Source organism: Alligator mississippiensis, chromosome 1 (genome assembly GCF_030867095.1).
Source record: "Alligator mississippiensis isolate rAllMis1 chromosome 1, rAllMis1, whole genome shotgun sequence".
In the NCBI taxonomy this organism is placed as follows: domain Eukaryota; kingdom Metazoa; phylum Chordata; order Crocodylia; family Alligatoridae; genus Alligator; species Alligator mississippiensis.
In genome coordinates this window covers 437784056-437808639 of record NC_081824.1, presented here as the reverse complement: position 1 = coordinate 437808639, position 24584 = coordinate 437784056, and the positions used below count along the sequence as shown (strand labels likewise).

At 48.2% G+C, this 24584-nt stretch overlaps 1 protein-coding gene across 1 annotated transcript; it reads right to left on the bottom strand.

Moving 5' to 3' along the window:
* Positions 1 to 3443: 3443 nt before the first annotated feature.
* LOC106738176 (vitelline membrane outer layer protein 1) lies at positions 3444 to 5990 on the bottom strand. Its single transcript, XM_059724494.1, has 4 exons — positions 5781 to 5990; positions 4980 to 5055; positions 3929 to 3980; positions 3444 to 3744 (listed from the first exon to the last, which is right to left on the bottom strand). The coding sequence occupies exons 1-4, from the start codon at positions 5895 to 5897 to the stop codon at positions 3444 to 3446; spliced, it is 546 nt and encodes a 181-aa protein (XP_059580477.1). The 5' UTR covers positions 5898 to 5990.
* Positions 5991 to 24584: the final 18594 nt, after the last annotated feature.

Here is a 24584-nt window from a genome sequence, read left to right as displayed (position 1 = left end):
GGCTATGGAGAAAGTGTTACTATAATACTCTGACAACTACCACAACATACAGACAAACATTACTTATACTTTTCTTGCACTTTCCTGAGCACAAGGAAGTGAAAGCAGACCTAAACACCTCCAAAAGGTCAGAGAGGAAACAACCTCCCTTCTGGCATAGGAGTGTGTAGCAGGCATGCTCCCTTGTGGTAGCTTGAGGACTCGAGTACCCCAGAGCTCTTGCTGGAGTGGCTTATGTCCCCAGATCCCAGAACAGGGCAATGCCTTCAGGGCACAACAGAGTCCCAAGTTAGCAGTTACTTTAAAAGAGAATAACTTCTAATGTGATCAGGAGCAGAAGGATTGTGCTTATTTCCATTTTGGGATTCTCCCTACTGCTATTCAGCTTTTAAACACCATAGGCTACAAGCAGGAAAATAAATCCTATGAAAAACATTTATTTATATTAGCAACTGGCTGAGCTTGTAGCAATGGTTTGTTCGGTTGGGTTTTTCTGATTTGCTGGGAAGGGAGTTGCGGGGGGGGCAAGGAGGAGGTTGAGGTTTTGGTTTGGTTTTGCTTTGATATGCTTTGCTTTATTAACTGAGCACCACAACAGTGGAAGCTAAGATTTAGGATCCACAAGCTATTTTTATGTTTTTTAATGTACGTAGCAGGTTTTTGGCCATTTTGGCTCATTTGATCCTTCCATCACAAGTTTGCATTCAGCCAAACTTCTGTTCCTAGCTATGCCTCTGGTGTAGTTCCGCTAGTTTTGGTTCTGGATCATTATGATTCTTATATAATTTCCCATATGCGTAAACCATTTGTAAGGAATTCTCTGAGGGAACTGCAAAGCATGATGATTTTCAATAATATCAGCAAAGAAAGTCTGGCTTAGATGGCACTTCAGAGTTATGCAGCCTGATAGGCTGACGGGTCTTTCTTTCCCAGATTGTGTTCTTGCTACTATATGTTTTAGTTGGTTTTGGGAAAGTTGCTTTCATTAGAAGGCATTTGATTTCCATTTTGCCTCTAGTGCATTTGGATTTTCACTCCCATTAGGAGACAGGTATAAATACATGTGTAAATCAGATATTGAATGAAAATAATAAGGGGTGTGTTCAAATTTTCTATATTGGCTTAAGCCTCCACTCAGCCATCTGGTAAAATAAATGATATCTGGGCATTCCAAATTGAACCAACAAAAACTGGATATTATAACAGGGCTCATTAATGGGGAGAGAAGGGGACAAAAATCAATCTTAGAACAAATATTTACAGTTAGTAGCCTGACCCAACCATTAACAGTTCCTCCCAGTCAATGTCTCAGAGTTCTCTACTAGCTCCACCCCAAGTGAGCTTAGTAGCTCATGGGGCTGGTGCAGCCACTAGCCCTGACCTTTCCCCTGGATGCCACAGTCATCCCTTAGAGAAAGGTACCAATCCTTTAGCAAGAGACTCTGTTGGGAAAATCCAGAGGAGCTCTATCTAACCCAGTCCCTGAGGGTTCCTGCTGTCATATGGGGACTGCACCTATATCAGGAGTAACCAAGAAGCATCCTGTGGCCTGCATTCAGCCCAGAGAGCCATGTCACCTGGCCTGAGGGCTCCCCACTGGTCTAGAAATTTGTCAGCATGGTGACTGGTAGTAGTTTTAATTGCTCTGGCTCCTCATTGCTGCCAATCATCCTACAGACAAATTTCTGGACCAGTGAGGACCCCTGTGAGCTGCTTCTGGAGTGCAGACCTGGGCTAACTGGCCTGGGCAGGGGAGAAATCTGGAAGCAGAAGGAAGGGAGGACCAATGAACACGAAGACTGGTTCCACCTCACCATTTGCATGTAAACATTTTACCCAGCACAGTTAAAACAGGCACAACTATGTCCTAAGCCTCCCACGATGCACACCGATGAGAACATACATATATGGGGCACCTACCCCTCACTCTCAATCATGTGCACCAACAGCTATATGCAGGTGAGGCCTACACAAAGGACATCACACAGAACATAGGTAACAACACCTACATCTCAAATATTCTACATGCTTTGCCACGGCCCTGACAAAACCACTGAAAGGCTCAGAATCACCTCCTCCTGTGCCAGGCACTGAGACCTGTTTAGAGTTGGCCATATCCAAGAATCACTTCTCCCTTGTTAAAACCTAAAGGACCTACATGAGCAGCTCTTTGACCCAGAAGCCACAGTTAAGACAGTAGAGGCTGCCTGGAGATGGTCTTGATCAATAGTTACCTAGCATGGGTCTAAGCCAGTAGCAGCCTCCTTACCAAAGAGCTACTTCATATAGCCCCACTGAAGAGCCCCTCATTGAACTAGCTTCAGACCCTTTCCCTTTGTCTTGAGTCAATAGGAGACACACTGCAGAACAATATCAACTCTAGGGCATTGGGAGCTGTGGGGAGAGGGGCAAGTCCCCCTCCATAAGCCAGTATAGACAGAGTCAACTGCTTTCTCAGCTGCTTGACAAGTCATTTAAGTACCACAATGTTATTTGGACAGATGCCCTTCTCCCCTTTGGCCCTAGAGAGGCAAGCTGTCCTCCCTATCACCTCATCCTTGTCAGTCTCTCACCTGTAGGGGCTCTCCTTCTTATCCCATTATTCCTCCTTTTCCTAATCCCCTTTCCCCTGCAGATGCAAGGATGATACCTGTCCTTGAGCCAGATTTTGTGCACTAAGGTATGGACACCTCTTTCATCAAAAGCAGAGCCAAAATGTAATGGTGTTTCATAGACTGGTGTTGGTTCATGTGTTGGGAGGGTGGGGATAGGGACAGGGGGAGGGGGTGTTTAGCTGTATAACAGGGCTGGGCCCTGTTATAATGGGTGTGGGGGAGCCAGAACAGCCCTACACCATAAGAGTACCTCTTCACACCCATCCCAGACCTGGAGGGACTCTCTGAAGGTTGAGAAACCAGATCTGGGTGAGTCTCCCAAGAAAGGGAGCAGACACGGGTAGGGTGAATAAGGAAGAGCCTACCATGTGGACCAGCAGAGGGAGAGAATAAAAGATCCTGAAAGCAGCCTGAAGGGGGCTGTACAGGCTGTAAGCAAGCTGCCTGGAGCCTAGGATTACCAGGGGTGGAGCAGCCACTGGGAGTGAGTGAGAGCATGGCTCCTCATCTGCTTGCATGTTTGTTTGCACAGGCCTGCAGGCTTTACAGAACCTCTGAAAGATAAGAGATGACCAGAAGATGAAGCCTAGAAAGAAGACAGCCAAGACCTAAGCGATAGTTTATTAATTTAATTTTGATTGCTCATTTTGCATTTCCAACAAGCCCCAGGTGGCATTGTGGTGTTATCTACTAGCTCTGCTGCAGCAGAAGTGAGGGCCCTGAACAGTGGGTGCTTAGCCAAAGCTAGCAGAAAAAGTAAAGTGGTCAGCTCTGCTAGCATGACCAAACATGCCTGACGGATCTGCCCACAATCTACCCATAGGCAGTTTACAAGCTGCAGCAGAAGAACCTCACATCATTGAGTGCCGTGTTATCCCCCCGATCCTGGGGTGGTTCCACCTTGGTCTGGAGCCCACAGATGGCCCCAGAGTGGCACTGATCACTCCAGGGGCCAAAAGTGCCCCAGACAGAATCTACTTTGCCCTCTTGCACTCTCCCATCTGACAATCTGAACCTGATGTTGTTGGCTGCTGTGTCATCAGCAAGGTCTTGCGGTGACTCTACATTCAGTGAGAAGGTGGTCAGATACAAGCTGGGATGCCACAGCATCACTCTCCATTGACCCCACCTGCAGGAAAAGAAAACAGTCTATCTAAAATGTGTTCAGGCTCAGCTAAACCCTATGGGGAACTGGTCAATCTCTTCAACTGTGCACTGGGCCCAGAATTCCCAGGACACATAACAGTGATAAGCAGAAAGGCCTGGAAGGGTCTGTGAAGGGTTTTTTAAATTATTTTTTCTTCCCAGGGTACCTGCAATATTGATCCTGGTCTTCCCTGGTTTGCTGGTGAATAACTTGAAGGCCTTGGGAAAACAGTTTTATATGGAACATACAATTAAGATATCTTTCTTCCAAGCACCCCTCACATAGAAGGAAACCCCTCCAGATTGAAATCTTGGTCTATTGAAGTCCCCTTCCCAGCATTTCACCCAAAGATTTCTACAAGGTGTGGGAAAGAATCCCTTTTTCCACATTTACCTTTATTTGTGCCATTTTAAAAAGACTCTGCAATTAGTATTATTTCACCAGTCACCAACATTCTGTACAGAAAATAAGAATTTCTAATGTGAAATGGCCACTTTACCCATCCTAGAGAAGCCAAAGTAAAAATGCAAACCACTCCTGTAACTCAGTTTGCCTGGACATTTATAAACAGGACTGTAACAGCACACAGCTTTCCCCTGTTCCCAGTTTTACACTAGCTGTGTTCCTTGCTCCACCTTAACTGGCACTTCACCCCAGGTGTCCCTGCTTTATCTCATCAGTCATGCCTTGATTTGCCTCAGTGTGCAAGTCACTGGAGAAAAGGAGCATCTAGTTGACAGGGCGACTTATGACTTTACTGTCCCTCCACATTCTTAGCTGGGCTTTTTCTTCACTGGGTACAAGTCCTCCAGTCTTTTCTTCCCTGGCCATACCCTTCCTTATGAAGTTTCTGAGTCTTTCTGAACAGGCCTAGCACTGATCTGGCCTTCCTTATGCCTGGTTAGACCTCCCTCATTCTCCACATTCAGTTTCTCTGGGTCTATTCTCGTTCCACTCCAGCTAGAGCTCCTGCCTTTTCCTCCATCAGAGCCCTTCTGCCCCCCTTTGCTACTGGGACCCTTCCTTTATACTGCTGTGAGAGGAAAGACCTCCCGCTTGTGTTTGGCCCTATCCCTTCTTCCTTCTAATGAGGACTGAAGAGGCCCATAACAAAGGGGAATAGTCAATGGAGTGTCCCCTTGCAAATTGCAGCATTTGTTGTGGGGTGGGGAAAGAGAGAGGGAGGGAAAAGGTGTAAAAAGATGTAATGGTTGTACCATCAGTACAGTACAGAAGGATGCTGTTCAGAGCTGTATCATCCCGTTCTACCCCAGAGCCTTGAGCGGGCTCAACCTGGAAGAGGTGGGAAAGGACCCAGGGTTTCAGGGAGGGTCAAGAAAATTCCTTGAGACCAACAGTCCCTCTCAGCCTCCTATGATTAAACTCTATGAATTAATAAAAAAAAGACATCACATTATAGAGTCAAGAAGTGCATTACTGTTTTCATCATTGCCCTAGGAAAACAGGAGGTGATCAGGCAACTTTTCCTAAATATTCCCCTTTGTGCTTTCCAGCTCCTCCTCATCCAGTCAATAAACCAAAGATTATTGACTAGAACCCATCAGGGAAGAGGGAGAAGCCAGCCCTAGCCATATTTCTCACCCACACACACCTCAGCATTACATTTCAACTGTGGCAGCAACAGGCAAATTCAGAGCAGCACAGGCAAATAACATTAGATTTACATGAACTGAGCAAAGCAGGTTCCCATGCAGTCCCTTAATGTGTGTAATACTTTTTTGCCATCAGCACTGTATCTATTAGGAGTTGTGTTAACATGTTGTTGAACAATAAAAGAAAAAAACAGGTACTAGACCTTCCCTGATGTAGCTGTGCTGACAACACTTCCTATGATAGGCCTGAAATTTCAAGATCAAATATTCAGAAACCTTGTTTGCTGATGGCTGGAGAAGGATCAAGAAGAGAGGACAGAATGAACCCCCTTAAAACTTGCAGAGAATTCAGAGAGGTCCCTGCTGCAGAATGAGGAGATAGCAGGGGATCAGGAAAAAAATTACCTTCAAGGAAAATCCATTGGCATGGCCAGTAGGGCAAAATTCTGCTTTTCCCCAATCACCCCAGTTGCCTCCATTGGGCACAGTGAGGCTGGAGGAGTACTGTCTTGCCTGTGCCATGGAGACTGTCTTGCCTGTGTCCTGGAGACAGCAGCAGAGAAGCAAGCAGAGCACAAGTTGGACAAGGGACTACGTAGTGAGAGGTTCACTCTCAGTCTGCCTTCCCAGTGAGTGACTAGCAGCTCTGGGCATAAGCAGAATTTATACCCAAGCAAGTTGGGCTTTGTTGCCTCACTGGCCTGATGACAAGTACAGCTGCGGTAATTGCACACAGGCACTGACCTGGAACTTCCTGAACTGACTGCACTGTGACCTAGGTGATGTTTTGGAAGCATGGAAGACAAATAGATTGAAATGTGACAAAAAGGCAGTGCCTCTGTGGGATGTTCACAGATGACTGAAACAATAATGTTGAAGGTAAAGCTGGATGGCACCTTAGAGACTAACTGATTCATAGGGACATTAGCAGGGAACTTTGTAAGATCCTATGAATAGCCATATTAAATTCCACAGCGTAGTTATGCAAATCCCCAGCCCCTGGAAACATCCCTTCAACATCCATCATTTGTACTTACTTAAAGAAACTGCCATTAACTCTTTGTACTTACTTAAGGAAGCCAGGCAAACCAAAGGCCCCCAACTGTACAAAGTGACAGGTGTGCCTTTAGAGAGAGAGAGAGACTCACTCTGGAACAAAAGACTGGAGAACTTGCATACTGTCCCTGCCATAACCGACATGGATGCGGATTGATACCTGGAAAGCTTTGAATGTCCATCCGTTTTCCCTGCAGTGCTTATGTCCCAAATAAGCACCATGCTTTTTGATAGCTAGCAGCTCCTTAGTTAACTGCCACTGTGTTGGGGAAGGGCAGAGCTGCAGGTGCTGAACTAAAATGGGACATGCTGGAATAATCCCAGCGTGGTATTTCAAGGGGAGTGCAAACTGCCACCCTCGGCTGGAGGGACAAAAGTGACATCAGGAAGCAAGAGAGCTGAGCAACAAAACTGGGCTGTTTTCTCAATGGCATGGTAACTAACACAGATGTAGCACCCATTTATTTTCACATACCTACACCGAGGCACTGACCTGGAATTGATTGAACTGGCTGCCATGAGAACAAGGTGATGTTTTTTGTTCCTACTTTAGTCAATGGGTTCCTGGAATTACTGGGGTTGACAAACACAAATTTCCCAGCCTGGTTATGTAATACTCAACCCTTTGAGGTTTCACCCCTGGCAGGAATAGCATAAACTCTTTCACCTTTAGGGGAGATCCCGGACAATTGGAAAAGGGCAAATATAGTGGCCACTGGTAAGAGGGAAGAAGGAGGGTCCAGAGAACTACAGACCAGTCAGCCCCACCTCAGTCCCCAGAAAAATCATGGAGCAGATCCTCAAAGAATCTGTTTCTAAGCACTTGGAGGAGAAGAAGGTGATTAGGAACAGTCAGCATGGATTCACCAAGGGCAAGTCATGTCTGACCAACCTGATTGCCTTCTGTGATTAGATAACTGGCTCTGTAGATGTGGGAAAAGCAGTGGACATAACATAACCATTAGCAAAGCTTTTGATACTGTTTCCCACAACATTCATGCAAGCAAGTTAGGGAAGTATGGGTTGGATGAATGGACTGTAAGGTGGATAAAAAGCTGGCTAGATCATCAGGCTCAGTGGATAATGATTAATGGCTCAATGTCTAGTTTGCAGCTGGTATGTGGAGTGCCCCAGGGTTTGGTCCTGGGGCCAGTTTTCTTCAATAGTTTCATTAATGATCTGGAGGATGGGATGGAATGCACCCTCAGCAGGTTCACAGATGACACCAAGCTGGGGAAAGTAGTAGATACACTGGAGGTTAAGGCTAGGATTCAGAATGACCTAGACAAATTGGAGGATTGAGCCAAAAGAAATCTCATGAGGTTCAGCAAGGGCAAGTTCAAAGTCCTGCACTTAGGACAGAAGAATCCCATGCACTGCTACAGTCTTAAGATCAACTGGCTAAGCAGCAGCTCTGCAGAAAAGCACCTGGGGGTTACAGTGAACAACAAGATGGACATGAATCAGCAGTGTGCCCTTGTTGCCAAGAAGTCTTAACAGCATACTAGGCTGCATTAGTAGGAGTGTTGCCATAAGATCGAGGAAAGTAATTATTCCCCTCTATTCTGCACTGGTGAGGCCACATCAGGAGTACTGTGTCCAGTTTTAGGCCCCCTACTACAGAAAGGATGTGGACAAGCTGAAGTCCAGTGGTGGGCAACAAAAATAGTCAGGGGGCTGGGGTACATGACTTCTGAGGAGAGGCTGAAGAACTGGGTTTATCTAGTCTGCAGAAGAGAAGACTGAGAGGGGATTGAATAGCAGCCTTCAACTACCTGAAGCCTGGTTCCAAAGAGTATGGAGCTAGACTGTTCCAGCTGGTGGCAGATGACAGAACAAGGAGCAATAATCTCAAGTTGTAGCAAGGGAAGTTTAGCTTGGATATTAGTAAAATCTTTCTCACTAGGATGATGATGAAGCACTGGAACAGGTTACCTAGAGAGGCTATGGAATCTCCTTCCTTGGAGGTATTAAGGCCCAGCTTGATGGGCCTCACCTTTTATAATATCTCATATGGCCCTTGCCACTGGGCCAACAATTTGCTGGTTTTATCCAGTAATTAAACCAGTACCTTTTCCCCTACAATGAAGTCTCTCTTCACAATCCGTCAGATGTAGTTCCTTTTCTGCTGCTCTTGGGCCCCTTGCAGATTTTCTTGTGCTATTTGCTGCATGGTCTACAGCTGGTCCTGAAGATGATTCAGGAGACTCGTTGCAGTGGGCTCTTGCTCTCCCACCCCTCGCAGACCACGTCTAATAAGCCACAAACATTGTAGCCATAAACCAATTTGAATGGGGAAAAACCCACCAATACTTGTAATAATTCGCATATCAGAAACAAAAGAGGAGCCAATGACTCGGGGGTGGGCAAAATACGGCCTGCAAGGCCATTCTAGCTGGCTTGCAGGGCCCTTAAAAAATTTAGAAAATTAATATTAATCTGTCCTTGATTCCTGTCAAAAATGACCCCAGGGAAAAGCAGCCCTTTGCCCGCCCCGTGGCCAGCACTCCCTGCTGCAGCTGCTCACAGTCCTGAGCAGGCACAGGCAGCCCCAGGTGGGCTACGAGGGGCTGCAGCGTGAGGCACCGGCAATGGGGCAGGTGAAGGGCCACTTCTCCCCATGCTCCAAACCCGCTCATTCCCTGATGGTGAGCACATGGTCAGGGCTGCACGCTGCCCCCCACCTGTACCACGGGGCTGGAGGTGCAGGTAGTGAACGGGAGCATGGGGCCCACACTGGTGTCCCAGGGCCAGCTCCAGTGGGGCCCAAAGTACGGTGGCAGGGGTACAGGGTACCAGCCAGCAGGGGCTCTATGGAGCCAGGCCAGCTCCCCCATCTCCCTGCAGCTGCAGCCCAGCCCAGCTCCACAGACTCCTGCCAGCCTGCACCCCGCTCTGGGCCCCACAGATGCTGGCCCTGAGACATTGGTCCCAACACATTGGGACATTGATCCCAAGATGGTGACAAGGGGGCAGGCACCTGTCAAGGGGCGGGGCTACACATGCGGCCCTCGATAGTCTGCCAAAACTGGGTAAGTGGCCCTCCACCTGAAATAATTGCCTGCCCCTGCAATAATTGATCCCATTCCTTGAAGTGTCCTTGTATTGCTGCTCATAGCATCCCCTTTAACTCTCTCTATAAGAGGGTGGTGAAACACTGGAATGGGTTACCCAGAGACATTGCAGACTCTCCATCCTTGGAAGTTTTTAAGACCCAGTTAGACAAAGCCTTGGCTGGGATGATCTAGTTGGGGATGGTCCTGCTTTGAGCAGCAGGTTGGACTAGATGACCTCCTGACACTGCTTCTAACCCTAATTTTCTATGATTCTATGATCATGATAAACTGCGGAAATTATCTAAACTATACTGGATAAAATATAACAAGGGCATGTGCAAAGTCATGCATTTAGGATGAAACAACTGCATTCCAAATACGGACTGGCAAATTATTGGCTAGGCTGCAGTACTGCAGAAAAGAACCTGGGGGCAACAGCCCATAAGCTGACTACGAAACATCAGTTTGATCTTGTTGCAAATATGACCAATATCATCCCAAAGTGTCATTTGCAAATCAAGGAAAGTGATCCTTTTGCTCTATTTGGCACTGGTGAAGCCTCACCTGGAGTCCAGTGTTGAGCCCTGCACTTCAAGAAAGATGCAGACATACTAGAAAGAATCTAGTGGAGAGTGTAAAAATTATTACAGTCCTAGGAAACATGATTTATGAGGAAAGACTGAAAGAACAAGGATTATTTAGTCTAAAGAAGAGAAGACTGAGAGGATATTAATAATGCACTGGCAACTTTGTGACAAGGTGCAGTGCAGAAAGTCATTCTTGTTTAGCAGGAGAACCAGTTCATCCTGTTTATTCCCCAACCTCCTGGCATTGGTGTATAGGCAGGCAAGTGTCCCATTGGGGGCCCTTGCCTTCACCACAGATTATTCCAGGGCTAGGGTGGGGGTGGGTTCCCTTAAGTGCCTTAGCCCACTGAATTTACAAAGGTTGCAGTCGCGATAATCTCCCAACCCCCATCAGGCTTAGTTTAAAGCTCAAATTTAAACTAAATTTACTTGACATATAATACATTTTTGGTACAAAAAGTGTCGTCACATTTGAGCGAATTCGCACATACAGAACCCTCATAAAGCAAGAGAAACCTGTGATCTTTCAGAGAGTTTTTCAGCTGAACTTAATGTATCAGCTGAAAAGGAATCAGCTGAGTTACCCAAAAATAGGGGGGAGAGGGCAGAATGATAGGCCAGGAAGATGGCCCTAGTGGATGCATTTTGAATGGTCTGGAGAGGGAACAAAGCATGCCTAGGAAGTCAAAGAGGAAAAGTTTGCAGTCGATGCAAGCTAATAAGAACCTAAGTAAAAGTTTATATGAGTAAGCCAGAGTCATATCCCAGCAAGAGACTGAGAGAGATAGTATTTTGCCTTAATATCATGGTTGTCAGGTGCTCTTTGATCTAGGACATTCATCTTGTTTTCTCTGGGAGCTCTCACAGGCAAGGGCCATGGAGCAATGGCTGGAGAACCAACCATGTTTGCTCAGCCAGGATAACCCAAAAGTAGCCTGGGACAGGATTAACTCCTATTTGGGTGGTGCTCACATGAACTAACAAGGAAGTGAGAAGGAGTTGCAGGACATGGTCAGGACCTGGAGGGAAGGCTCCAAAAGAAAAACAAAAGCAAGTAAGTTCTCCCTGCCCAGATGGGGCCGGTACCCCCCCCAAAGGCCGACACCGATGCTGTCAGTAGGGCTGGTTCTCCCTGCCCTGACAGGGCCGCCACCGTCAGCGGCTTCTGCAGGTGCCCCCCACCCCAGATTCAGGAGGCACCAGTCACTCATGCTCAACATGACTTGACACCTTATTAAATGAAAGAAAAAAACAGTCCAGCTGCCCTGGGTATAGTTCCCCTTCATGCCCAGGGCTTTTATTGTACACCAGCATTTGCCCCTTTACACTTCAATGTCCTAACATGCAACCCTGTAGCACAGGGGTGAGCAATTATTTTGGCTGAAGGACCACTTAATGGGTTTTGGTGATCTGTTGAGAGTTGCGATGGTAGCCCTGCCCCTTAACAGGTGCCCCACCTCCTGATCCCCATCTTGTGACAGGAAGTCCTGCCCCAAACCCCTAATCTTTGCCACCAGAAATCCTTCCCCTTGACCACAGAGGTACTTCTTTTGGGAGGGGGGTGTTCCATCTTGGAACCATAAAAAAGAGCAAATCATATACTAAAAATCTAACAACTACTTTAACATCTTTTAATTTTATTCCAAAAAATATTTGTCTAAGTGCAGCAAACTTACCGATTCAGCCCAGCATGTCCGGGCTCGGAGAATCCTCTTCACAACTGGTGGAGCCCATCCACCAATTGGGTAACTGTGGAGAGGGCTTTGGTCCACCCCTTCTTGGGGCAAAGAGAAAAAAAAAAAAGAAAGATACCTCAGACCTGGTTCAAGACTGCACTCTTCCAGTCCAGCAGGACTTCAGGGGCAGAGCCTCCCAAAGAGAATAAAAGGAGTTGTGTGCCCAGTACGCAAGAGACATATCAGAGATGGAGAAGAGAGAAGAGTGGGGCTTAGAAGAGCTGAGAAGAGCTGCTCAGCAGGACGAAGCAGTAGCCTGGAAGAGCCTCAGAAGACTTCCATCAGCAGGGAATGGCAGATGGCTCCAGCGGCTAGGCTGTTGGTGCTCACCACAGCACACGGCGTCCAGACCCTGGAAGCTGTGTAAGGCAGCTCAGGTCTGCAACATCTGTCATGCAGCCAGAGACACGGTGCACAGACCTGTGCATGGAGCAGGATCTTTGGAGCCCCTTGGGCTGCTCAGGTCCCCAAACCCTGGCTTGAGGCCAGGAGCTCAGTGTGAGAGGCACTGCATGGAGGGTGATAGACCCTGGGAGCCACTTGAGGTGGCTCAGGTCTATGGCTGCTGGCACGGGGCAGCAGCTTAATGCATACGATCCAGCACTGGGACTGGGTCCAAGAGAGGACTGAGCCCCAGTGCTGCATGAGGTGGCCTGGGCCTCCAACCCATAGCAAAAGGTTGAGTCCAGGGAGCCAGACGGTACTCAGGCTACTGAGCCAGCAGACAGGCCAAGCCAGAGGCCTCAGAGCCCTGCATAGTGGAGCCCTGTTCCAGGGAATAGTGACCCCTGAAGCCTACCATAGGTGAGAGAGCAGCTTGGCACAGAGGACTAGGGCCACCCTCCAGACCTGAGAGCCATGAGTTGCCAGGAAAAAGGATTCTCACAGGGGAGGGGGAGTCCTCTTTGGTTAGTTAAGGGCTCCTGAAAGTGGAGGTCCCTCTGGGAGGGCCTCCCTGAAGTTACCAGCTTCCTTGAACAGTTTAGGAAAAGGCCCAAGTGACATTGAGGTTTCCCTTGGGATTAAGTAATCTTTCTGGCGCCATACATGGTGTGATGTCGTGCCTTATATTTTGTGGATTTCATGTTTGTAAATTAGTAGATGAGTACAGTCTTACATTTATAACTTTGCTAGGGCTCTGCTGGGACTCCCTTTTGCTATTATTCACCTGTTGTTTATTTGTATTTATTTGTGGTTTATTTATTGTTCACCTATACTTACCTATAGTTGGTACCTATCTGTTGGTTATCTATATTTATTTGGGGGTTACCTGTTTCAGATCAGAAACACCAGTGACTTACTTGTATCTGGACCACTGGATATTGTTTATGTTATTTGCTTGGATATCATAGATAGATAGATAGATAGATAGATAGATAGATAGATAGATAGATAGATAGATAGATAGATAGATAGATATGTCTATATCCATGTTTCTTTTCCTTGTGAAAAGTTAATGTAAATAAATTTGTATGTAGTTAAGTCCCTGACTCTCCTGGCCTGGTTCTATAGGGACACAGCGAAACTGAGCGGTCTGCAATTCCCTCACAGCACACCTGCTGGCTAACAATTCCCTTCAATTGGGAAGGGGGTATATACCTGAGTACACCTGGGCTACATAAGTCACCCTTTACCTCAAGTTTGGAATAGGTGCCTGACATTTGTCAAAGTGGCTTGTGTGTCAGGAAAGAGCTTTTAACTGCCCAATGGAAACCTACCCAGTATTGGTCAGATTAAAGGCCTCTGAAAAACTTCATTTTGTACTGGCTCCGGAGAAGCTTCCTAGAAGCTTGCAGACAGGGGGCACGTCTACACATTCATTAATGCACCATAATTACAACACATTATGTTTTGTACCTGTAATACCAGGTACTAAATGTGCCATAATTGGCACTACTGCACAGTAGCACTGGCATGTTTTTTACACCCTAGTTTCTCAACATGTGGTATGCATACCCCTGGGGGTATGTGAAACACAAGCAAGGGGTACGTGGGTGTGGAAAACCCCCGCAGCAAAGGGGCGCCACTGCTCCCCCTACCACTGACAGGTTCACATCTGGCCACTCACCCCCAACCCAAAGCCGGCCACAGGCTGCTGGAGGAGTGGGAGGACAGGCACACAAATACCTGCGCACTCCCTAATGACAGGCAGGTAAGTTTTCTTTCTGTTCTATCCTGCCTGCGCTTTGTGGGGGAGGGGCAGACTGAGACCCCCACAGTGCAGGAGGGAGTGTGGTAGGACCCAGGCAATGCCCCGCTCCCTCCTGCACTGTGGGGACTGCCCCATGACGCAGCCCACCCGGGGCCGAGTTCACTGTGGGCGGGAGGGCTGGCAGTGGCACCAGACTCTTCCCAGCACTCAGGGCAGGCTGCGGTGATGGGAGGGGGGCTGCTGCCTGCCCCACCAGTGCTGCCACTGCTGAACGTGAGGAAAAGCCCTGTGCTGTCACAGCCCCAGCCTGTATCCAGCCTGGGCTCTGGGGCAGCTACAGCAGGCAGCAGTCAGCCTGTAAACAGCTGCACCGGGCTCCACAGCCCCGGCATCAGCTCCATCTTGGCAGCAACTGTACACACACCTCAGAGCAGACAGCAGGGATAAACCCACTCTCTGCTCTGAGGCGCGTGTACAGTCGCCAGCATGGATCTGATGCTGGGGCTGTGGAGCCCACTGCAGCTGGCCAGAGCCCAGGCTGGATACAGGTGGGGGCCAGCAGTGACACAGGGCTTTTCTGGGCTGCACTGCCTCAGGGCCCCTCCCTCCCACCCCCATCTGCTCGGAGCTGTGGGATGCTGAAGCCTGGAGCAGCTCCTTTGCAGCCTCCTGGCTGCAGCCAGCCCAGGCTCTGGGTACCTGCTGCCAGCCACAGAGCCTAGGCTGCTTGCAGAAGGGCTTGCAGCCTCCCAGCCACCTGCTGGGAACAGCCCAGGCTCCATCACTGGCAGCACCTGCCTAGAGCCCCCAGGCTGGCATTGGCATGCCAAGCAAATGGCCTCGCATACCATGCTTGGCATGCATGTTCCAGGGGTTGCTGACCCCTACCCTACAGATTTACCTCACTGCGCCGTGGGCCGCTGCTTCTCTCCATCACCCCAAACCCTGCTGCAGCGGCCCCAGAAGCAGCTGACACTACCTGCCTGCACCTCAGCAGGTGCAGCCCAGGGGCTGGGGTGAGTGAGGACAAGCAGAGCTGCAGAGCTGATCACATAACAGTGAATTCACCTCACCTGTCACAGGCCAGCTGGGCACTGTGGGTGTATCAATTTTATCACAGACCAACTGGGCTGTTTAATTCAGTGTTGGATCGAGGAGGCAAAGTTAGGAGTGAAGTAAAGGCAAATTTATTATAGCTTACACACACACAACAGTTAACAGAAAGATAAATGCGATAAGCAGATAATGCAGTATTAAAGCTAATAATAAATAATAATAACAGATGATAACAACAGATAGATCAATTCTGTCGCAGGCCAACTGGGCACTGCGAGGGTATTAGTCACTGGGCTGTTCAAAACAACAGCTAGACAGACATGAGTTGGCAACTTATTGATAGTCCCTCGATGCCAGGTACGCGTCAAGTGATTCCAGCAAAGTCAGGCATCCCCGATCGACGCTGTCAGAGGGGTTACCAGGGAAGCTCTCTTGATCAGGATCTGATCCTCACTCACACCGGGAGTCTGGGGTCCGGGCATGGAACAGCAGTGACCGTTCTGTTCCCTCCTTTCTGCTGGGTACCTGATGCACACGGTTTTTATACCTAGTCTTATGCTAATCTGTTGGCTTTAACGCAACTCACAATGTTACCCTATGGGATTCAAAGGTGTTAAAAATTATCAGAAAAGGTTACTACCTAGACTCAGGTTTATCCAATAAGCAAATTACAATGCAGCACCTTTAGGTTTTAAATTGACATTGTTCCACCTAAGCCCCAACCCCTTTTAGGTTTCTTTGAATATGCTTTCTTGGGACATGCTTTTCTGGAATGTGTTGGGTGTGCCAGGCAGTTGGATCCAATTTTTTATCATTAAAGCTGAACCCTGAGCAGAAACCATTAGGTTAGCTAATCTCACAGCTACAGCTTTACTTATGGGGCCCAGTCAGTTCCACGAACAGTTAATTTATCATTTTGGTTAAACTTATGAAAGACAAGTTACATTTGCAGTTTACAAACTTACAAGCTTTATATCAACTATTATTACCTGTTTAGGCAAAATACCAAATGCCTCCAAGAAGCACATATTTATTGCTTATTAATCCCTCTGGTTCTGGCTGTTACAATCCACCCCTTGCTTCTTTGGAGCATTTGGTAAGGCCTACAAATATGATTTCTGCCAGGTGGCGTATACATGGTTGGCAGAAGCAACAACATTTACTTTGGCAGATATTAGACTTAATTTTATAACAACAACATTTAAAGATTATATTGAATAATATTATTTCTATGACTAAACTTATTACTACCAGAAACCAAGGAAAAGGAGCACCTTTAGTAAAAGTATACATTTGCACAGTACAGGCCACTTCATACCACATACATAGCGGGGGAATATTAGTAACATATTTAATAATTCACCCTCCCTCTTGAGCTATGAGGGCAAGTTGTTTTCCTTTTTGGGCATCTTCAAACAAACCTTTAATGTAGGTCGCTACTTTACCCCATTCCCTTAGATGGGGCACGTCTACATCTTTAACCCAGGATTTTGGAAGACTTAGGTTAAGGGTGACACTTTCTAATTGGGTTTTCAGCCACATTAAGGTGGTTTCCTGGTTGTGGACATATAGGGTAGCTGATGCCCCTTGGAAATCTTGAGCCTCTGCACAACAGCTGGTGCAGGAGGTCCAAAATGTGCTGTTAGGATGATAGAAGTGGCCAGGACCTTCCCAGCAAACTCGTTGGGCTAGGGTAATATAGGGAGTTGCTGGTAGGGGTGTTACACAAACCATGTTGGGTGGACTGTTAGGCCACCCTTTCCATAAAGTTCCCAAGCGTATTAGAATGCCATTTACAGGGTACACCAGGGATTGGGCCAAATACTTGGGACCTTCAGGGGTTACAATTTCCCAAATTGTGACGATGTAAGTCCCAGTCCCACATGCACCCACCTCCTAGTCCTGTTGTTAAGAGGTGGGCGGTAGACCGTGTGCCATTTGCTACCCTGTGTAGGATGAAAAAGCATTTTGTCTTGCTACACCCCTCCCAGCGTGTGCTCCATGTGTCTCGGTAAACTAACCATTGGGCTAAAGCTGGGGGTAGTCCATGGTGCTCTAAGCCAGCAGGCCATTCTTTGCGTCTAAGAGCACTCATTACCTGGGAAAAGTGAAGGTTAAGTGAAAGTTGTACTTGTGCACAAGCAGTGCTCCAGGTTTGATTAGCATTGGCTTGAAAGGCTGCATGCATCAAAAGGTGACTTATTTGTGCTGCTTTTCGGCCAATGGTTGCCACTAACTCATCAGTGTATTCTAAGGCCATGTTATTAATCATACCTCCCTTAGTGAGAAAACCTATAGCTCGCCATATATCCATGATTCCTTGGGTGTTTTACTGGGATTTATCTATGTTCCAAACTCTCATGGTTGAATTGAGCCCATTCCACACATGGTCTAAGGTATCCCTCTTTTTCTGGGCAATTGGAGGTTGGGCTGCAGGTTGGAAAACAGTTGGCCGGGCCCAGCGCAGCATATTTTCTGCCAGCTGAGCGCCAGCAGACCAATTGCGAAATGCTGTTCTGAGAAACCATTGCTTGGGGTTAAATGTGATACGGGCATTGAACAAGGAGGCATGAAGGAGGACCAGAGCCCTGGTTTGGGATCTCCACCAGGGAGTGATGTTAGATAAGCGAGGTAGTGGATACACCTGTAGTGGCCCCTTCTGGATTAACAACGTACATCCCTGCTTAATGCAAAAAACGGCTAGGGGTTCTCCTTGTTACGTCTCAGCTCTGTGTTCTTGGGCAACCCTGGCACGGGATGCAGTCTGTCTGACTCACAAGGACTCACCCCCCTCCCTCCCCTCCTCTACATAAATGAAACTGATCAAGATGCAGTGGGAGATGCACCTAAGACCCTCCAGATAAGGGTGACAAGAGTGAAACAACTGCCCTAGGTCTCATTTGCATCCAAGATGGAACCAGATGACCATTCATTTACATGAGAGATGGAGAACAGAAAGCCTGAAGCAGAGACTGCAGTGAATTCTGGGACCAGAGAAGCAGGGGAGCACTGCATGATGGGGAATCTGTGCTCCAAATGCTAATCAATCCATGTTCCCACACACCCAGCTCAGCATTTATCAGACCAGTTCTAATCTGGATTTACTAAGGACTTTTCACCCCCCAGACACACACACACCTCTAAGTTCAATAGGCATCTTGGGCCATACATTCCCCGGTTCCACTATGGGAGGCCTATTTAAACTTGATTGACTAAAACTTGGTTGCCGGGTTAGGGAATGCTGAGGCAAGAGACTGAGTCAGAGGGGGTATGGGCAACGTTTGAACAATGGTTAAGGGTTCATCACAGCGTCCAGCCCGTTGGAGCCCTAATCACAGATGTTGTCATACTTTTCCCGAGACGACTGGCGGGAGTCCTCTCCACAAAAGGTTATGAGCACCCCAATAATTGCTTTAAGTCTGTTAAAAGACTATAGTAAGATCTGGAAAAGTCATGCTAAGCTGAGGCTTGTGCACAACAAGTAAAAATCCAAAATCCTGATGCTGCAAGCTATCTATTGTTTCTGAAGAAACCATGAGATATCCCATCAGTATATCTGCTATCCATAGGAATTTCAAGCTGGCTCCCGAGTATCTGGTAAATCCCTAACATTATGTGTTTCCTGATTATCAATCAGTTTCTTGAGATGTTCCAAACCAGATAACCCCTTGTCAATAGAAAAGACAATGATTTACACAAGTGAGGATGCTTCGAAGCAGCTGAACTGAGGGTATAAAAATCTGTAAAAAGTGTGGGTGCTTCAGAAGAAAGAAAAAGAAAGAAGAAGAAAAATTCTGTGCTGACACCATCTTCTGTCATTCTTGGGACGCTGGAAGAACAGATCATCTCTCTTCAAGAATTGTGCTACGGACTGTGCCTGTCAGCTTTGCAGCCTGAGTACCTTGGACTGGTGAGATCCCAACGCTCTCTCTCTCTTTTTTCTCTAGGCATAAACTTCTGAACCTGAACTGTATTAGTTAAGCTTGAGCTAAGTTTCCCCAAATACTTAGTGAAACCAGGGTAGTATTGTAATTGCTTGTGTTTTTCCTTTGCATGTCTATTACTACTAGTACCATTATATATTTCATATACTTAGCAATAAATAACTTTTATAGTCAAACTGGTAGTAACAGAGTATATTTTTCCTTCTCTGCTTCCCTTTCCTCCCATGCTCTGCAGCAATGCTTCTTTTACCTATGCTAAAGATCCCTGTGAAGCCCAAAAATGCTGTGGGGTCTGCTCATCAGGAGGCCAAAGATTGGGACGTGCTGAGTTTGAAACACATAAGGGGATCAGCTTGTACAGGCTGATTGTCCCAGTTTGACTCAGGCATGCCCTTATGAACTGAATGCTGGCCCATGAGGGTGTCAGCTGGACACCCAGCCGGATTCAGAGGGATTCTGTTTACCTGTGTGCTTGTGTCTGACTGCAGTTTATTGTTGCTCTGATGAACTGATTCTTGGCATATAAGGGTGTCAGCCTGTCCATGCTGATCAACCCAGCCAGTCAGGTGTGTCACGTTAATTTGTGTGTGTTTGTGTGTATGACTGATTTGGTGACTGGAGGAACCCAGCCCCATTGAGATTGAGTCCTGCAAGATAGCTCCATTGGGGGTGAGGGCTTGCAGAAGGGAGAGATACAGCTCCGTATAGTAACACAAGCAGCACATTGACAGAATCACCAAGACCCTAGAAACTATCCCTAATAAATGAGTACACCCCAAAGTAATGGGCAAATCTGGTAACATCCTGTTCCGGTGTTTAACCATCTTCCTTCTTCCCTTTGGGATTGGTAGATCTCCCAGTCGGGTTGGTCGAAGGTGCGCATTCGCTTGGGTGTGTTCCCATCTGTATACTTAAATGCACACTGCCCAGGTACAACTATGGCTTTGGTATCTTGCAGAAATGATTCTGGCATGGTGCCCCCCCATGGGCTCAGCCAGTTGTTCTGGGTTGACCAGGGCTGTGTCCCGCAGATTTTCCCAGACTGATTGGTGATATGCAGCTATTGTGTATTCAATTCTGTGTGTGCGCCCCCCTTCATCCATATGGCAGAACCACAAAATACCCGGAACATGGGACATGTTGGCCTCCCATTCCATGGACCACCACTTGACAGCATAAGAGCCATTTTTAAACCACCACAGTACCTTGCTGTACCTAGAGGACCAGTGTATTTGGTGATCTGTACACCATTGTGCCAAAGTGTCATCGGACAGGGGAACCGCTGGAGCTATCGTCTCCCATGGAGGTGGGTTTGGAGGTTTTGGTCACCTCCTTGAGCTCCAGGTGGTTGTAGAATTTCGAGCTGCAGGTGGGGTTGCAGCAGTGGTCACATTGGGACCCAGGGTGGGCAGCACACCTGCAGGCAGAATATAACAGCACCAGGGCCATTGGAAGAAACCACAACAATCTCCCCCTGTCCCACACTCATTTTTCCCGACCCTAGCATATGGGAGGAAACCGAGCAACCACACTGTCCCACAGTAACATTGACAGATTCCTCCGTGCCAGTCCACAATCCGCCGTTGATGACTGAAAGGCCAGTTTCGCACTTCTTCAATTGTGGCTGGGCGTTCCCAGTATCCCAGCGTGTCTGAGGCTTTGGCAGTGGGTGTGATCTGGAGCACAGGAGCATGTGAATGCCCCACAGTAATCAAACAATAGCAAACAACCAGCAGTCCCATCATAATGGCATTCCACCCCTTCATTGTTAGGTGAGGGTGGTGGCGCTGCTCTGGAACAGGGTGATGATTCCAGGCCACCACGGGGCCACTATGGCTGTGCCCATGGATTGACCCAATCTGCAGGAACAAGAAAAAATGGAGCCTGGCTCCTGTTAGATGGATCCAACCTTGACACCCACCATGAATTATGTATGTCCCATGCCATTTGCACCCCTTCCCATTTGTCCCCCTGCGATTGCTTAACTACTACCTGGTCCCCCACCTGGAGTTTCCCCCAGCCACCCCTTGGCCATTCCACTGCCGGCTCATGGGGTCCGCCCTGACCGAAGGCTTGCTGCATGGGGCTTCCCCTGGGGCGGGGCCAATTGTTGACCCAGTTGACTGAGCAACTCAGGTGCAAGTCCCAGTCCTTGAGGGCTGGACCAATAACCATTCACAGGTTGCACTTTAGGATACCATTGCCCCGTTCTACTAACCCATTAGATTGCAGGTGATAAGGAATGTGGTAGGTCCACAGCACATGATGTCTTGTGGCCCATTCATAGACAAGATGATTATGAAAATGTGAACCATTGTCACTTTGCAGCTCTACAGGAGGTGGGTAGATGGCTAGCAGGTCTCCTAGTGCTGCACAGGTGTCCTGTGCAGTGGCCTTGGCGGAAGCCCAGGTGAACATCATTCCGGTGACCATTTCTATGGCCACAAACACATACTGTCACTTTCTGGGAGTGCGGGGAAGCAGGACTATAAAGTCACATTGCCAAACTTGCCATATTACCTTTCCATCGAGCAGCAACAAAGGAGTAGGCAAGGCAGGGTTTAGTTGAGCTCTGACCTCCTGGCAGGTGAGGCAGGAGTTGACTAATTCCTGCACCTCCCTTTTAATTAGGTAAATGCCCCAGGTGGCTGCTAGGCAGCCAGTACCATTGCGGCCAGGATGCCCACGCTGTCGATACAGCCATTCTGTGGCTAGCACTCCAGGGGTCTGCCAAAGGGAGGGGCTGGGCAGCTTCTCTGGGTGTGACTGAGCCTCTGCTTCAGCAACAAGGGCTTCTGTGTTGCCTCTGGCTACCTCATCCACTTGCCTGTTCCACTTTGCCTCAGGCCCCTCAGCCTTTCTGCTCCCATGCGCTGCACTGACATGCCTTATGTATAAAGGAAGGCATCCCTGTGCCATTTCCCACAAAGCTTCCCACGCTTCATGGCTCCAGATGTCTCTTCCCTGCCTTTTGAAGTTTTCCCTCTTCCACAGGGGTAGCTACTTGGTACAACCCTCTACTACCATCCATGAATCGCAGTAAATATAAATGGGCGGCCTTGTAGGGCGGCCTGGTCCCTCTATCAGTTCATACTTGGCCACATTGACTACAGCCATGGGAGATGGCTCGTCCAGGCTGGCTGTGTCTGGGTGTACGTTAATTGTGCTCTCTGTGATCTTTTCTGCTAATGCTGGATGTCCCTTTGGGGTCCCCCACTGAGCTTGACTTAAGATATAATAGACCCATTTTTGCACTGTGGTTTCTTGGGCTCACCCCCCTGGCAGGAGGTGTCTGTCAGACAATGCCATTCCTAGGATGGGCACCAGAGTGGTTATGACAGTGGGAAGCTCCCCTCTCAGTGCCTCTGTGGCTGCTAAAGCTGTGGCTGCTGCACACAGCATTTGTTCCAGCAGGGTGTATTGGGCTTCAGCCCCTTTCCATCCTCAGCTCCAGAATCCAAGGGGTTTTCCCTCCGTCTCAGGTGTGTCCCTTTGCCACAAGCTCCAATAGGGCCCCCCTTCGGACATGTTTACATGGAGTCAGAGCTCCCCTTCTGGGCACCATGATGCTAGGGAGGCGTGAGTGATCATTGCCTCCTTGAGGGCCCGCATAGCATGTTGGTGCTCGGGGTCCCATTTCCACTGTATTTTTTTCTTGCATAGATTACACAGAGGCCAGGCCAACAGACTAAACTCAGGGACATGCAGGCACCAGAAGTTAAGCGCACCCAGCTGGGCTTGCAGATCTTTTACAGTGTTGGGGGCAGGGGTATCTACCAGATTCTGCAGCTCTTTGGCCAGTATGGTGGGTCCACCTTGCTGCCATTGAATTCCCAGGAATTCACACTGGAGCCCAACTTCTTGGATCTTTTTGCTGGACAGTATGAACCCAAACGCTTTCACCTTCTCCTTTAGGGACTCAAAAGCAGAAATGGTTAATTCCCGGCCTTGACCTTCCACCATGACATCATCGATGTATTGCCAGACATGTACCTCTGGATGATTCAACTGGACTTTATGGACTACTGCAGCTAGCAGCTAGCTACTACTGCAGCTAGCTCTGTGGGCCAGGGTGGGGCTGTGCACCCAGCCCTGGGGTAGGACTGTATAGCTGTACTGCTGTCCCAGCCATGTGAAGGCAAACAAAGGCCAGTGATTTTCATGGATGGGGATAGCAAAGAACATGTCTTTTATGTCTACAGATCCCATCAACTGGGGGCCATACCACCTAATGCTTTCCGTCAGTGCAAGCACAGATGGGACCGCGGCCGTCAGATGGTCAGTGTTGGCATTCAAAGCCCTAAAATCAACAGTCAGTCACCAATCCCCATTTGGTTTATGTACTGGCCACACTGGGTTGTTGTACGGGGAATGAGTTTGAATGATGGTTTCATCCTCCACCTGTCAGTTGATAATGTCTTGAATGGGTTGCGTTGCCTCATGGGGTGTGCAGTATTGAGGTTGGTGTACCCCCTTCATGGCCAGCAGAGCAAGCGGGGTCATGGAACATCGGGCTACTGCCGTCATCACATCCTTCTGCTTGCCTTCCTACCTTCATACTAAACATAGTTTCATAGTAGCTAGGGTCAGGAGGGACCTGAACAGATCATCTAGCCTGACATCCTGCCACAGGCAGGAATGAATGCTGGGTTCACAAGACCCCAGACAGGTGATCATCCAACCTCCTCTTCAATTTGCCCAAGGTAGGGGCGAGGACCACTTCCCTGGGAAGTTGGTTCCAGATTTTGGCCACCCTAACTGTAAAATATTGCTTTCTGATCTCTAACTTAAACCTACTCTCCATCAGCTTATGACAATTGTTCCTCGCTACCCCAGGTGGTGCTGGGGAGAAAAGAGCTCTGCCTATTTGCTGTTGATCTCCCCTGATGAGCTTGTAGGCAGCCACCAGGTCCCCCCTCAGCCTCCTCTTGCTGAGGCTGAACAGGTTCAGGTCCTTCAGTCTCTCCTCATAGGACCTGTCCTGCTGCCCTCTCACCAAGCGGGTGGCCCTCCTCTGAATCCTCTCCAGGCTGGCCACATCCCTTTTAAAGTGCAGCGCCCAGAACTGGACGCAGTACTCCAACTGCGGCCTGACCAGTGTCGCATAGAGGGGGAGTATCACCTCTCTGGACCGGCTTGAGATGCATCTTTGGATGCATGACAAGGTATGGTTGGCCTTGCTGGCTGCAGTCTGGCATTGGCGGCTCACGTTCATCTTGGAGTCAATAATGAATCCGAGATCCCTTTCCGCCTCTGTGCTTTCAAGAAGGGAACTCCCCAGCCTGTATGTATGCTGTGGATTCCTTCTCCCAAGGTGCAGCACCCTGCATTTGTCTACATTGAACCCGATCCTATTCTCATCTGCCCACTTTTGTAGTCTGTCTAAATCTATTTGCAGCCTCTCTCCCCCCTCAAGTGTGTCCACCTCGCCCCACATCTTAGTGTCATCAGCAAACTTGAACAGCGTGCTTTCCACGCATTCTGATCTGAAGGACAAATCAATAGATTTTTTCACAAGAAAATGTGAAAGTTTGAAAAAATCAAGTGCTGCTATGAAATCATACTCTGCATTCCCTAAACAAGCTCCAGAAGCTTCATTTGAAATCGCACACATGGTAGCAA

Bases quoted from the DNA above. Each gene is read 5' to 3' on its own strand.
- LOC106738176 (XM_059724494.1), bottom strand. From the start codon at position 5,897: ATGGCACAGGCAAGACAGTACTCCTCCAGCCTCACTGTGCCCAATGGA. The intron at 5,056-5,780 runs GTAATTTTTTTC...CACCTCTTCCAG, and splicing joins CCAATGGATTTTCCTTGAAG to GTTGAGCCCGCTCAAGGCTC. The intron at 3,745-3,928 runs GTACCCTGGGAA...CTTTTCCTGCAG, and splicing joins GACCAGGATCAATATTGCAG to GTGGGGTCAATGGAGAGTGA.